At 36.5% G+C, this 14,024-nt stretch overlaps 2 protein-coding genes across 2 annotated transcripts; both read left to right on the top strand.

Moving 5' to 3' along the window:
- Positions 1–3,873: 3,873 nt before the first annotated feature.
- Positions 3,874–5,022, top strand: LOC102587183 (uncharacterized). Its single transcript, XM_006353980.2, has one exon. The coding sequence runs from the start codon at positions 3,874–3,876 to the stop codon at positions 5,020–5,022; it is 1,149 nt and encodes a 382-aa protein (XP_006354042.1).
- Positions 5,023–8,182: 3,160 nt separating this feature from the next.
- Positions 8,183–13,192, top strand: LOC102585626 (uncharacterized). The gene is made up of 3 exons (XM_006353975.2): positions 8,183–8,429; positions 11,335–12,441; positions 12,717–13,192. Exons 1-2 carry the CDS (start codon positions 8,274–8,276, stop codon positions 12,415–12,417), a joined length of 1,239 nt encoding a protein of 412 aa, XP_006354037.1. The 5' UTR covers positions 8,183–8,273; the 3' UTR covers positions 12,418–12,441; positions 12,717–13,192.
- Positions 13,193–14,024: the final 832 nt, after the last annotated feature.

Below are 14,024 nucleotides of genomic sequence, written 5' to 3'. Positions count from 1 at the left end.
CCCCCGGCGCCACCGGCTGTGGAGGTACATATGCTGCCTGAGGCTCCTCCTCCTTATCTGGGGCTGGTGCTACGGCCCTGCCTCGACCTCGGGGTCGACGCCTACCCCAAACTTAGGCTCTGCCTGCAAGCCCGGGTACGCCACCCCTGGCCGCGCCACCTCGCGAGCGAGCCATCCTGCGAAAGAGTGAAATAAGTGAGATTTCCAGAAACCAATAAGACACACGATGCACGAAAGGGAAACAAAAGAGGAAATTTTCCTAAGGACATCCTGTAGCCTCCCGAAGATAAGTTACGGACGTCTCCGCACCGATCCGCAGGACTCTACTAGACGTTAGCTCTGTACAAGTGAGACCGATAAACCTGGGGCTCTGATACCAACTTGTCACGACCCGATTTCTCAAGTCATGATGGCACCTACTATAACCCACCAGTAGGTAAGCCAACCCGTAACCCGGAACAACACGTAATGGGTCTGAGGGTAGAAACTAAACAAGAGTAGGCAAATAACAATATACACAGGCGGAAGCAAACCAAAACATAAATACAAATAAAGATCCCTCCCAGAACCTGGAAGTCACTAGTACAGAGCTACTAACAAAATGAGTACAAGTCCCAAAAGTGGACAACAGAGACTGGACTGTCTCGAAAGGTAAAAGACAAGTTTATATATACAGATGGAGACTGAAATAGTACAAAACGTCGTGTGCTCACTCCCGTCTCCGGATCAGTCTGCTCCAAGCTCGATCAACGCTGGCTACTAGTGCCCGGACCTGCATCACGAAATAGATGCAGAGCGTAGCATGAGTACCAAAACAACCGGTACCCAGTAGGCATCATAGGCCGACTGAACTTGAAAAGTAAAGGCAATATGAAAAGAAGGAATACGCAAATTGAGGTCAAGAACAAAAATCTAACTAACAAAGAAATGTTAACGAGTGTACAAAGAACTAACTAAAGTAATCTATAAGCTAACTACACCTAACTGGGCCCCCATAAGCCCAGAAGGTACACTTGTGCGCAAGTTAAATAAAAACCCGAACGGACCCCCATAAGCCCGACGAGTACACAAAATAACTATAACTAAAGAGAATTGCATATACGAACCCAAGAACGAAGAACATCGAACCAGAACCTCAACCCTAATTAGTAGAATCTCACAGTACGGAGGCCGGACCTCGAATCGAATGCTCACAAGAAATACCCAAGTAACCAATCACAAGTAACAAGTATAAGAGGCCGGAACTCTAACCGGATGCTCTATATAAGTATTTGGGCAATAGAGGCCGGAACTCTAACCGGATGCTCTATAAAGGTGCCACTGTAGCTGCTGAAAGAGTCCCAATCGATCTATTCTCATAAATGTCCGTGGATCCGTCCACACCTAGCCGATCAATGAAAGTCCGTGGAACCGAATCGAAAATCAAATTCAAATCGCAAAGCAGAACTAGTGTCGCCGACGTAACTCTTGAAGATGTAACATCGGGGAAATAATGATAACTATCATCGGAGCAAACATATCGCCTAGCTAAGGCCCAAACTATCAGGCTCAAGTCTGCTACACCAGTCTACAGGGATCTAAGCCGGCCGAGCGGCGTCGGGGCAAAACTAAGGCCTAACGAATCTGAATCATGTATTTCTAAGGCAAGCCCTAGTCAAACCTAAACTAAGGCCCAAATGCTTCAACAAATAGTCATCGAGCATACAAGTACTCCACAAAGTAAAGAGGGACAATTAATAACACAAAGCATGCTCACAGTTACCCGATAATTCCCGAAATAGGCCGAAAACATGATTTCTAAACACCTATGCATGATTCAATCACTACCAACCCAAATCCCAACTAATCAACATGCATTCACACTCTCAAGCTCAATCTAAGAGAGGAAACCATAGCCTACTTGTAAGCCGATCACACGCGTTCAAAAATCACTTCTCCGGAGCTTTCTCTTTCCGGACGTCCTCGAAACACTGCCCCGCTATCAAAAATAGAGTCACAACGTTATTACGGTCGTTTAGACACCAAAATCACAATAAACGAAGACAGACCAATTTCGGGGTCAAAACGGGGAAAGTGGGACCCGAGCAGGAAATTCCGGAATTAACTCCAAAAGTGGGTCCTAACCAGTTCCCCTAGATCATGTCCCAAAATGGGACACAATTCGGGGCTCGGGAACAACACAATATCAACATGCAACTAAAACCCAAATTTTCTCAAAAACTAGAAATGGGACAGCAGTTGAATCAGTGTATTTACCAGAAACTGGAGGTCTACAGTGAAATGCCGACAACACCACGACGTTCTCCTCGAAAAAACCGCTCAAGATAGCCTCAAAAAATCACTGAAAATCAGACCTAGAATGGCTGAGAAAACAAGTCTCAAAATCTTCCAAAATCAAGCTCACAAAAGGGTCATGGCAACAGGTGTTTTACGAAAATTACCTCAAACGGGGACTCCAAATCACTATCCGAGATCACCAACGCGTTGTCCTCGAAAAATCTCACAAAATTGCCTTTTGAATCGCCCAAATCGGTTGAGATGAGAGAGTTATGAGGGTTTGAAGTTTGGAAATATGTTGCTGTTTTTCTGCATTTATTGCAGAAAATCTGCAATAATTTCCAAAACTTAAAACTCCGATGGAGTGCTCCAATCTCGTTCGAAACCCCGTGCATGCAAACGAGACATGCAACCATACCAAATTCGACATTTCAGACTCAACGGCTCAGTCGAAATTTCCATCAGAGGTCATCTCGATAAAAAGTGGGTCCCACTTCCAAAAGTCATTTTAAATCAAAACCCACAAAAGAGCTCGGAAAGATATCGAAAACCTCCAGACACAAAAGAAGGGTCAATTTAGACCAAACTCGACATTCCGGAGCTAACCACGCTGACGGAATTCTCATCCGAGCGCGTTTACTCAGAATGTTGACCAAAGTCAAACTTAGGCTTAAACTTAAAGTTAAAACGCCTAATCGCACCAACTCACACTGAAAACCTTGGGAGTCATGTCGACCATGCTACTAGCCTAAAATGACCCTTCCGGAGCTGATGGAATCGTCAGAATTGGGTTCCGATGTCATCTTCTTGAACTTTTGATCGAAAATGATCGTTTAAGGTTCATAAGCTCCAAAACACAAAAACTCGCACCAAGACCAAACGAATAACTTACATTGACAGTGAATCATCATAATGGGAATAGTGATGCAACAACAATTTATAGAATGGCCTTAACAGGCTACATCTATTATATGTGGCAAGAGAGGAACCAAATTGTTTTTCAAGGCAAAAGAAGAGAAATATCGGACCTTGTGAAGAGAATAATTCAAGACATATATTTCAGAGGTTGTCTCAAAATGAAATTAACTAAATATTTGACGATGTTGAACTACTATCCAAGCTAAAGTAGTCGATAGATGGTTAGGAGATGAAAGGTTATTAGTTGGGTTCGATCTAATCAGAATAGTTCTTTTTTTAATTGTAAACTTCTCTTTGGTAATAAAATGCTATATTAAAACGAAAACAGTAAAATATTTTCGTATAGTAGGAACTAGGAACAATATGTTCTCAATTTATGAATTAAGTTGTATATTTAAAAAATTCCTTTATAAAAATAAAAAAATCCTTATCAAAAGTTGTATATTTAAAAAATTAAAATTATGATTGAAAATCAAATAATTTTTTTCCGAGAATTGGGATAATTCAAAATTATGATCCCGAATATGCAAACACTAATTTGAAATGGTGAATTCTAAACGCAAGCTAAAATTTGATCAATTTTGAAAATATTCAGTGAATTCCTTGCAATCCATCAAGCACAGGAAGAGGGACTATAAACCCTAATCCCCATTAGTGCAGAGAAGTTTAGTAAGGGAAATGCACATCAGATTCAGAGGCAAAGCTGTAGTTGTATCAACTCAGTGTTCCATATATCATTGCAATGGCTATAGAGACTTCCGTTTCAGATCTCAATATCTCTACTCATCAACCTCTACACCTGCCCCGACCCATTTCTTGGTGAAATACCTTGTTGATTCTCTCGGATTCTCCGATGAAGAAGCTGCCTCTACATCCTCCAAGGTAACTTCATTGAAAACCTTTAAGAATCCTGATTTAGTCATCAATTTCTTGAAACAAATCGGTTTGGACAATACCCAGATGAAAAAAATGGTTTCTTTAGCACCCAAAATGCTATTATCAGATGTTTCCAAAACCCTAAAACCCAAATTCCAGTGCCTTATGGATATCGGGTTATCCGGGTCGGACCTGGTGAATGTAATTGCTAGAGATTCAAAAATTGTTGAAAGAGGTTTAGATACTCATTTGAGACCTACCATTGATCGTCTTAGGAGAACTTTGGGTAGTGATGAAAATGTAGTGAAGGCGTTAAAGAGAGCTCCTTGGTTGCTTACTTTTGGTGCTCATAATATTATGGAGACTAATCTATTGTTGTTGAAAAATTGTGGTGTTCCTGATGAGGGAATAAAAACACTCGTGCTTAGAAATCCTAGGTATTTTGCACAAAATCCTGAGTGGATTAAGGGTTTGTTGCATAGGGTGGAGAATGATTTTCGAGTTCCGCTTGACTCTCCTATGTTTCCTTATGGATTTCATACATTAGCCTCACAAAAGCAGTGTACCGTGGATAGGAAGATTGGAATTTTCAAGAGTTTTGGATGGTCTGATAATGAGATATTTGAGATGTTTAGGAAGTTTCCTTATTGTATTGCTCAGTCAGAGGTCAAAATTCAGAAAGCATTGAATCTTTACATTAATGAGCTTGGTTCTGAACCTGCTTACTTGGCTTCTCAGCCTTCAGTTTTGATCTATAGTCTGGAAAAAAGGGTGCTACCTCGGATGCAAGTCTTGAAAATTTTAGATGAAAATAAGCTTGAGAGGAGAAAGTTGGCTCTTTATACTGTTGTGAGCTTATCAGAGACAAAGTTCATTGATTATTTTGTGCTGCCCTACAAGGATCAGATACCTGATTTGTATGAATCACATAAGAAAACTGTGGCTCCCTAGCCGTTTTAGTTTAACCTTTTTAAAATCATATTCTGTAGTCCAATATATTTTTGCGTTTATTTTTTTCAGTTTGTATTCTGAAAATTACAGTCAGTGTCATTTCTGTCATTATAAAGGAAAAATATCATTGGAGGTTTGAGAAATAGTCAAGTATTTATTTGCTTCCCATTTGGATATTCTTCTATCCTGTTCTGATTTGATTCTGGAACATTTTACGAGTTGTTTGCTATTCAATCCATTTTATTGCCGCCTGAGCTTTTGTATTTATCTGGTCCTTAATTTGAAGTTGAAGAGTCTCTTTCATTTCATACTTTTTCACTCGAAATAATTTGGTACTCCATCTATTCTACAATTACTCTGTGATGTAAACGAAATTCCGATGATTTGGTGCTTTGTGAAAGATATGCCCACTGGGAATGGAGCTTGTAGGATGTAGAATTTGTCCTATAAACTCTTCGAAAATTAGTCGGTCATTCATGTTTGGTGACACAGAATACACTCTCCCAGGTTTTTAATTAACATAATGCTCAATCTACATTTGTCTAAAGAAAACATAGTTTCTGCCCTTTTGGTGATTGTAAAGCATTATTTTTTCCTATCCAGGTTCCAAGTAGACAGTGTCTGGAGATGAATTAGCTTCTCATTTCCATTTGGATTCCCTTTTATCAACATCTTTACTTTTATAAAAGCGTCAAATTGCAACACCAAATGTCGATAGACTTTTTTGCCCTCTGAATGTGCACTTGATATTTGCCATATTTATCTAATGCTTAGTATCAATTGTATTCTATTTTTACTGTCCTTGAGCTGTAAAATCCAATTGGCCTTAACTTGTGATTTTTTATGGGTGATGTAACAAGCCAGGATGGTGTTGGACCGAATCTGAACAATTAGAAGAAACCATGAACTCTTGCAGTGTGGAGTACCGCGAGGGCTGTGCAACCTGAAGGACTTGGAGATGAACCATTCTAGTTTAGTGAGCCTCAACCACAAGGCAACCGTGGGGAAATCTGGAGAAAAACAACCCAACTCCCACGGCTGGAGCACCTCAAAACACATGAACTCTGAAGCTCTGATTAAGGAGGCAGTTCAATTAGCTTCCACCACAACACCATATGAACCTCCTGTTGCCCTCTTACACAAAAGCCTGAAAGGATTAAGGATTTGTTGCATAGAGTGGAGAATGATTTTTGAGTTCCGCATTATTCCCCTATATTTCAGTATGGATTTCGAATGGTATCCTCCCAAAAGAAGTCTATGTTGGATAGAAAGATTGGAATTTTCAGGAGTTTTGGATGGTCTAATGATGATATACTCCCCATGTTCCGGAAGCTACCTTATTGTCTTGCCCTCTCGGAAGTTAGAATAGAGAAAGCACTGAATCTTTTCATGAAGGAGCTTGGTGTTAAATCTGCTTACTTGGTTTCTTACCCCTACACTTGTGATGCATAGTTTGGAAAAAAGAGTGGTACCTCGGATGCAAGTCTTGAAAATTTTGGACGAAAAGAAGCTTAAGAGGAGAGAGTTGATGCTCTATACTGTTGTCAGGTTAACAGAGTCAAAGTTCATGGAGTATTTTGTGCTGCCCTACAAGGATAAGATACCTGATCTGTATGAACCACTCAAGAAAATTATGCTCCTTTGGTAGATTTTTTGGCCTTTTTATTTTCATATTGAATTCTGAAAAACAGGATGGGTGTTGCCAAAAATCATTTATGGAGTTGGGGCATTGTTTATTGAAAGACCTCCCTCATATTTACAAGTCTGAATTCTTGTGAGCTATATGGCAAATCAAGGTTTGGATTCAACTGATCTTGTTGATAACTGATTCCTTTGGCAGTTACAAAAAGGAATAATGTTTTTCCTGATTTCTAATCTCCATTACGAAGAGACATACCTCGAATCAATCAGGTTATGATTCTCCTAACTCAAATTAAACTTGATCGAATTCTCACGAGGTAGAAGAATTTCTCGAAGAGGAATCATACATCCTCCTCTCATCCATCAGAGAGAAAACAGACCCAACAACATATCCAGTATGATCTCACGTGTACGGTCTGGGAAAGGTGGGCTATAGTAGGTGTTGTGCCTTTTTGCCTTTTCTATTTCCATTGTTTATCACAAAAGATGACCTTTTTATTTCTATTTCACCAAATAGTGGATAACAGCAAAACCTGAACCAACAACAATGTCAATATGATTTAAGGAAATCCATTGTTCCCAGCTGAAACTAACAATATTGGATAACCAACAGAGTTTGTAAGCTTCTTGCATGTCAGCCAAAAGAAGTAAGAAAATTGAAAAGCTTCTATTTTCCTATCCTTTTGATGTACAGATCATATAAGTCAGGCAGTTCAGCTTTGATCCAATATACGAGGTAGCATATTTGTTAGTATTTAATAATATAAAGAGTATACAAGATTGAAATTTACTACTCTATTTTGATTGAAATGTAATTAATTAACAAAAGAAGTTATTTGTACTTTCTTTTGAATAAATATTCTATATGTGTAATGTGTTAATATGATACAATTGAGATCATTTTTGAATTATCGAAGTCATAATACTCTATTAAATAAATATATATTAGTCGAAGTTGAATAAATTATGATTACCAATTTACCATACCCAAAAATACTGAAGTTGAACTTAAACAAATGCCGAACCATACCGAATTAAATTGATATGATAATGATACAATAGGTTTAAAAACCAAATACCAAAATTACCATATCGAAGTTTCCCCGCCCCTTCCTACTGGCAATTCACATCATGCGTGAAAGTATATGCAACTTATATAAAGTTGAACAAATGACATACATGTTCTAGTGACATACTTTATCCGTCCCATTTTATATGTCACATTTTTACTTTGCACTTGCATTAAGAAATGATGTAACTTTACTTTTCTACCCTTTAATGTTTTCTTAAGTCAACTTTATAATAAATGATGAATATATTTTCAAGATTAATTAACTACTATATCAAGGATATAATAGGCAAAATATGGTAATTTATGCATAAATTTTATAAAATGATAAGTACTGTAGTTCAGCTATTTATAGAAATGAATGACATATAGAATGAGACGGAAGGAGTACAATGGAGGTATATTGACTTCAAATCACATAGTTAAAAACATATATTTTCCCCTTTTTCCATATGACAAAATAAAAGTAGGCAATGGCTCTTTAACGTTTTTCCGTTTTGACCCTTTTCAATTTCAAGCTTCGGTTCTTCTTCTGAAAACCATGCTTTCTCGAATCTCTAGGTTTCGACATACTGGCAGCTGCGGCTTACCTTCTCTGTTACCAGTAGCTGTTTCCGGGCCTCATTTATCTGAAAACTCTCTCTTTGGTTCAGTTGGATTTTCTAAAGACGATGAAGTAATTTCTACTGCTACCAAGGTAACCTCACTTTGAAAATTTCTTATTTTGGTATCAAGAAATTCATTTATATGTAAATTTTGCTGCTATTCTCAGTACAGTAACCCTGAAATCAAGATTTGACATGTGAAAGGTGTAATCTTTAGATTCTAATGTGATGCTTAAATTAGATTTTATTAGACAAGTACTTATTTGTGACAGAAAATGTGGTTAAAGCTAGAGTGAAATGCCCTCAAATGTGCCGCCTGGGCAGTGGTCGAAGTCTGGTATTTAAGTCTAGAAGGGTAGAGGGATAGGCCTATGTTCCACCTAGTTTGGAACTATGTGCCTATTGACTTTTGGGAATTCTCAGTTTTCATCCTATGATACCAAAATAATCAAACTCAGTAACTTTTTTGCTGCTATTCTCAGTACAGTAACCCTGAAATCAAGATTTGACTTGTGAAAGGTGTTATTTTAGATTCTAATGTGATGCCTAAATTAGATTTTCTTTGACAAGTATTAAATGGTTATAGAAAATGTGGTTAAAGCTAGAGTGCAATGAATGTGCCCCCTGTGCTTTGGCAGTGGTCAAAGTCTGGTATTTTAGTCGAGTTGGGTAGAGGGATGGACCAATTTTCCACGGAGTTTGGAACTATGCGCCTATTGACCTTTGGGAATTCTCAGTTTTTAAGGAAAAAAATACTGAAATGTTTTCATCCTACGATACCAAAGAAACAAACTCATTATATTTTTTGAGCCAAAAGAGTGCTGAAAATATTGAGTGTAAAGGAGGTGAACAAGAAAAGAAGCTATATGGTTGACAATCAGATTTATACAGGATTTACCTTGCCTTTCTGTACTATATGTATGAATAATCCAAGTAAGAGTGATAAAATGTTGTGTTTGTGACTTCCTTAACATAGCGTTAGAATTCGCCTTTTCATTTGTTATGATGTTAGAACACAACCTTCCTGGTTCACCGCTTGGTCATTATCAAATTAAAATGTGAGCAACTGTTCTAAAGCTGGAGTCTTTGTTGTGGAACCTAGGACCCTTTATTGCTTTGTCTCAATTGTTGTAATATATTGGAATACTCAGCTTTTCTTGGCTACTTCTACGCATAGACGTTTAAGTGGTGTATAATTTGTTTAAATGCTTTCACAACTTGGCCTTTGCTATTACTTCTTTTTTAAGAAAAAGTGGCATGGTAATTTTAAAAATATCAGAATGCCAAGGAGGTACGTAAAGAGTACAAAAAGTATGACTTGTGTAAATCTACATAATAAAGTAGTCTAACAAGTCCATAAACTCTGTCCAGTTAGTTACAAAAATCATTTTGTACCAACATAATAAATTCTGATGCATATATATTTGACAAAAAATCTAGGGAAAAAAAAAGCTTTTATTTTTTTTTTTCATTCTCAAAAAAAATAAAAATATAAGCTTTTTTTCCCTAAAATATATCTTCTATTCCTTAGAAGCCACACTTTCCAAAAGATGCATAGAGGAATGAATTTACATACTTTATCTTCAGCTTCTTGTTGACATTTTGTGTCTGCCAGACTTCAAGTAAATCATTCAAAGCAAACTATGTTGAGTTAGTTATACTAATTTCCTCTAGATTAGAAAAAGTCCTCTAATTGAATATATTAGTAGAACCATACCAACAATAAGTTGATAAGTAACACTGTTGAAAGTATTGAGAATATTTAAACTTTACTTTTTCGATAACCGAGAAACCCTCAGGGTCTAGTTGTGCACCGTTTGAACTACGTGGATAGTGAGCCTGCCAGTGCCTTCCATTGTCCCCCTTTTTTGTTTTCTCTTTTCTTCTTGTTTTGTGTGTTCTATTGCTTTTGTTATTACCAAGAACTATTTTAACATTTACTGTTCATGTCTTAGAATATATAGTTCCAATATTACTTTTTTATAAAAGAAGAATAGCACTAGAAATTCTTAGACAGACTACAAATGTAAAAGAAAAATATATAAGAGAATAGAAAGTCAAATTATCCGAAATTCACTTTGAGTTCTCTGTTGTGGAATAATATTTAATACACTCATTGTAATTTCACAACTTTAAATGATTTGTTTTTAGTAATATTTGCCTGTTATTTAAATACTCCTTGTAACACGTTGACTTAAAATGCTTCTTATTTCAGTAAACAGAAGAGTTTAAAAGTAAAAGAAAGGGAGGTTAATTTTTTGTAAGTAATACGATACTTTGTTGTTTAACACTGTAATTCATGTGGGGGTCCCTTGTAAAACAATGGTTTGGGATTGAGACTTTAATGTTGGAGGTCTCAAGTTCGAAACCCCTTGCCAGCGAAAGCAAGGGGTTTGCCTTCTGGGTCGAGCTCGTCGCACCAGGCTTGCCTAGTGCGGGTTACCTCTCCTATGTGGTTTGCGAGCTATTGCATAGGAGCGGGGGTTTTACCCTGTGCGCACCCAAAGGGTAGCGGCTGCGGGTTTTCCTTGTCATTGTGAGTAAGCCATCGATGTTCTTGAACTGCCATGTATGCCTTATGCTTCATCACTTTGTAATGCAATTTTTACATTTTTAACAAATGTGTATTGCACGTCTTCATTTTAAATGTTTCATCAATTATGTGTTCAGAATTTTTTTCCAATGGTTTCAGTTTCCCTTTGAATAAACTATATATATTATTATTTTTTGATTGGTATAAATTCTGTAGCATTTATTGCTCATGAAACATTTCTTGTTGTGAAGTTTGATCTCCCGTAAATATGGTTCAAGGAGATACATGTTGGTTCTCTCCAAGTAAAAAGTGATGTTCGAATACATTATCCCTTGTTTCATGGTCTAAAACAGTTTGTTTATATTATATTATTGTCATTGTCATTTATCAATGTTTGTGCAATGTTGTCTAATGAAACTGTGCTTCTTAAATATTTTAAGTTTTGGTACATTGGCATTTGGCAGCTTCTTTTCATTAGTGGATCATGGTCTCAGTTTTGCTATTCAACAAATGCGACCGTTCACTCTCAGAACCCTCTCTTGTCGAACTACCTCATCAAATCACTGGGATTCTCCAGATATGAAGCAAATGCTGCAGCTGCCAAGTTGAACAGCGTGAAAGCACCTAAGAATCCTGATTTGGTAATCAAATTCTTCCAAGAGATGGGTTTAGAACGGACAGAGATCAAGAAATTAGTTTCTGTTACACCGAGACTGCTTTTTTCTGATATAAACAGAACCCTTAAACCCAAGTTTCAGTGTCTGCAAGAAGTGAGGGTATCTGGATCTGACCTAGTTGATCTCTTCCTAGCAGACGGGAAAGCTTTGTATAATGCAGTAGGTTCTCATTTCAGGTCTAATTTGGATTTTCTTAGGAAACTAGTTAGTAATGAGGAAAGTTTGGTTAAACTTATAAAGAGGTCACCTTATTTACTTGCTGTCAATGGTCCAAAAAGATTTGAACCCAAAATATTGTTGTTGCAAAAATTTGGTTTTTCAAATGCCCAAATCGAGAAACTTATACTTCAGAAACCACGTATACTTCTGCAAAAATTCGAGTGGCTAGAGGAGATATTGCACAAAGCTGAAAAGGATTTACAGATTTCTCCCACATCTGGAATGTTCATGTACGGAGTTCTTGCAGTTATCGCACTAGGTAAGTCAACTGTGGAAAACAAAATGGCAGTTTTCAGGAGTTGTGGATGGTGTGATCAGGATATAATGACTGTGTTCAGAAAGCAACCCCTCTGTTTGGCTATGTCAGAAGCTAGAGTTCTGCGAGCATTGGACGTTTTCACGAGGGTACTCGGATGCAAACCAGAATACTTGATTAGTAATCCTGCACTTCTAATGCTTAGCCTGGACAAGAGAGTGATTCCTAGAAATCAAGTACTGAAAGTTTTAAAGGAGAAGAAGCTGAATCAGAAAGTATCTTTTTCTCGAGCTATGTATATATCTGAACCTATGTTTCGTTCAGAATTCGTGCTTCCTTACAAGGATGAGATACCTAATCTGTATGAGTCATATGTGACATGTGTGAGACGTTAGAGTCATGATGATCAGTCAAATGAGGTGCGATTTTCATCTTTATGGTTCATACTCATGATCTTTCAGTCAAATGAATTTTGTTTCTTCAGGTCTTTCCTGTTTTGTATTGAAGTTACAACTATTAGTTCCCCTGCAGTGTGGTAATTTCATTTTCTCTGTCCATCCTGCTTATATGTGTTGATCCTTTTGAGTTCCGGACTAAGCATGAATTGAACAATCTTGTTCTCGCTATATATGACTCATTGAATCTTCTGGTTATTGTTTGCTCTGCGTTTTTTCTAAACTTTTCTTCTGGGCAGAGTGCTTGTTTATGGACTCTACCTAGACTGCAGATTCAACAACTAGTTGCAGCATGTAAAGAGGTTTATTGTAGCAACTGAGTCTGCATTACTCTTAGTTGAAGATGGAGTTGCACAATTATTTTGCCTTACAAGATTTAGCAACAGCTAGGTAATAGAGGGACACAGATTCTTTAAGTTCCTTTTTGGCTTCACACCTTGTGTCCGGTTCCTACATTGGGTTCTGACTAAATCTGTATTTGTGTCGGGAATGCTAGAATAATATTGCACTCAATACATTGAGATGGCATTAGGATTTGTTTGGGATAAATTCTCATGTATAACCTAATGGTTGAAGAGCACCACATCTAATATACTTTAATACTTGAAAATTGTGACAGTTGTAGACATTTTATAACCTTCTAAGATGAAAGAGACTCATGTAATTTATTATTTTTCTAGAAAGTGTAAATATATTTGTTTAATTAAGAACAAAACATTTTTATTATTTATTTTGAGCTTGTTTTTTAGCCTGAAAAAACTCTCCTTTCTTTTTCATATTTCTTTTGTAATTTTGAAATACCAAAATGATATACCCTTCTGTTTCAATTTATGTGATTTTCTTTTTGATACGGATGCCTTTTACGATTAAATAGCAATGATTTAATTTTAACTGTTTTATTTTCAGTTCTTAATAAATTTACTTATACCATACGAATATCTATAGTAAATTAAACAAATCTCTCTTTTTTTTATTTTTTAACTATATGTCCAATCAGACACATCTTATAATTATGAATAGTTGACTATACAAGCTATCAAAAGTCAAATATAAGTGAACTCTTAAATAGGTAAACTTCAACAAATGAACTTTTATAACTATGACTTATTTTACCAAAATAAATACAAAATAGAAAGATAATTTATCACTTTATTTTTAATCTATTCTGATCATTTCTCAAAATATGAATTCTTATTATAATCAAAAAATAATATAATAAAATTATCATTGATTTCTTTATTTGTTTACAGAGAGTTATTGAAAACACTTCTAAATTCGACGCAAATTATTAGTTTTATTGTCGAACTATTGACTGTATTTTTATTTGACTAACTGAACTTAAATATTTACACCCAATCTTGAAACATGAGTGGCAACACCCCCTAAATTCTCTCCACATTTAGGAGTGTTTTCAACACTTCCGCTTTTTATTAAGAGTCTCATCTCTTATCAGAGTTTGAAACTTCTTGCTATATTAGGTGGCATATTAGAATGTATTTGAATTTAGTTTGTATTTAAATTTAGTTAGTCAAATAGAATTATTTTTT

This window comes from Solanum tuberosum, unplaced genomic scaffold (assembly GCF_000226075.1).
Source record: "Solanum tuberosum cultivar DM 1-3 516 R44 unplaced genomic scaffold, SolTub_3.0 scf00164, whole genome shotgun sequence".
In the NCBI taxonomy this organism is placed as follows: Eukaryota; Viridiplantae; Streptophyta; class Magnoliopsida; order Solanales; family Solanaceae; genus Solanum; species Solanum tuberosum.
This window is presented reverse-complemented; position numbering and strand designations above follow the sequence as displayed.

Coding starts and splice junctions, on each gene's coding strand:
- LOC102585626 (XM_006353975.2), top strand. CDS start 8,274: ATGCTTTCTCGAATCTCTAGGTTTCGACATACTGGCAGCTGCGGCTTA. Junction 8,430..11,334: donor TAATTTCTACTGCTACCAAG/GTAACCTCACTT, acceptor GGCATTTGGCAG/CTTCTTTTCATTAGTGGATC.
- LOC102587183 (XM_006353980.2), top strand. CDS start 3,874: ATGCACATCAGATTCAGAGGCAAAGCTGTAGTTGTATCAACTCAGTGT.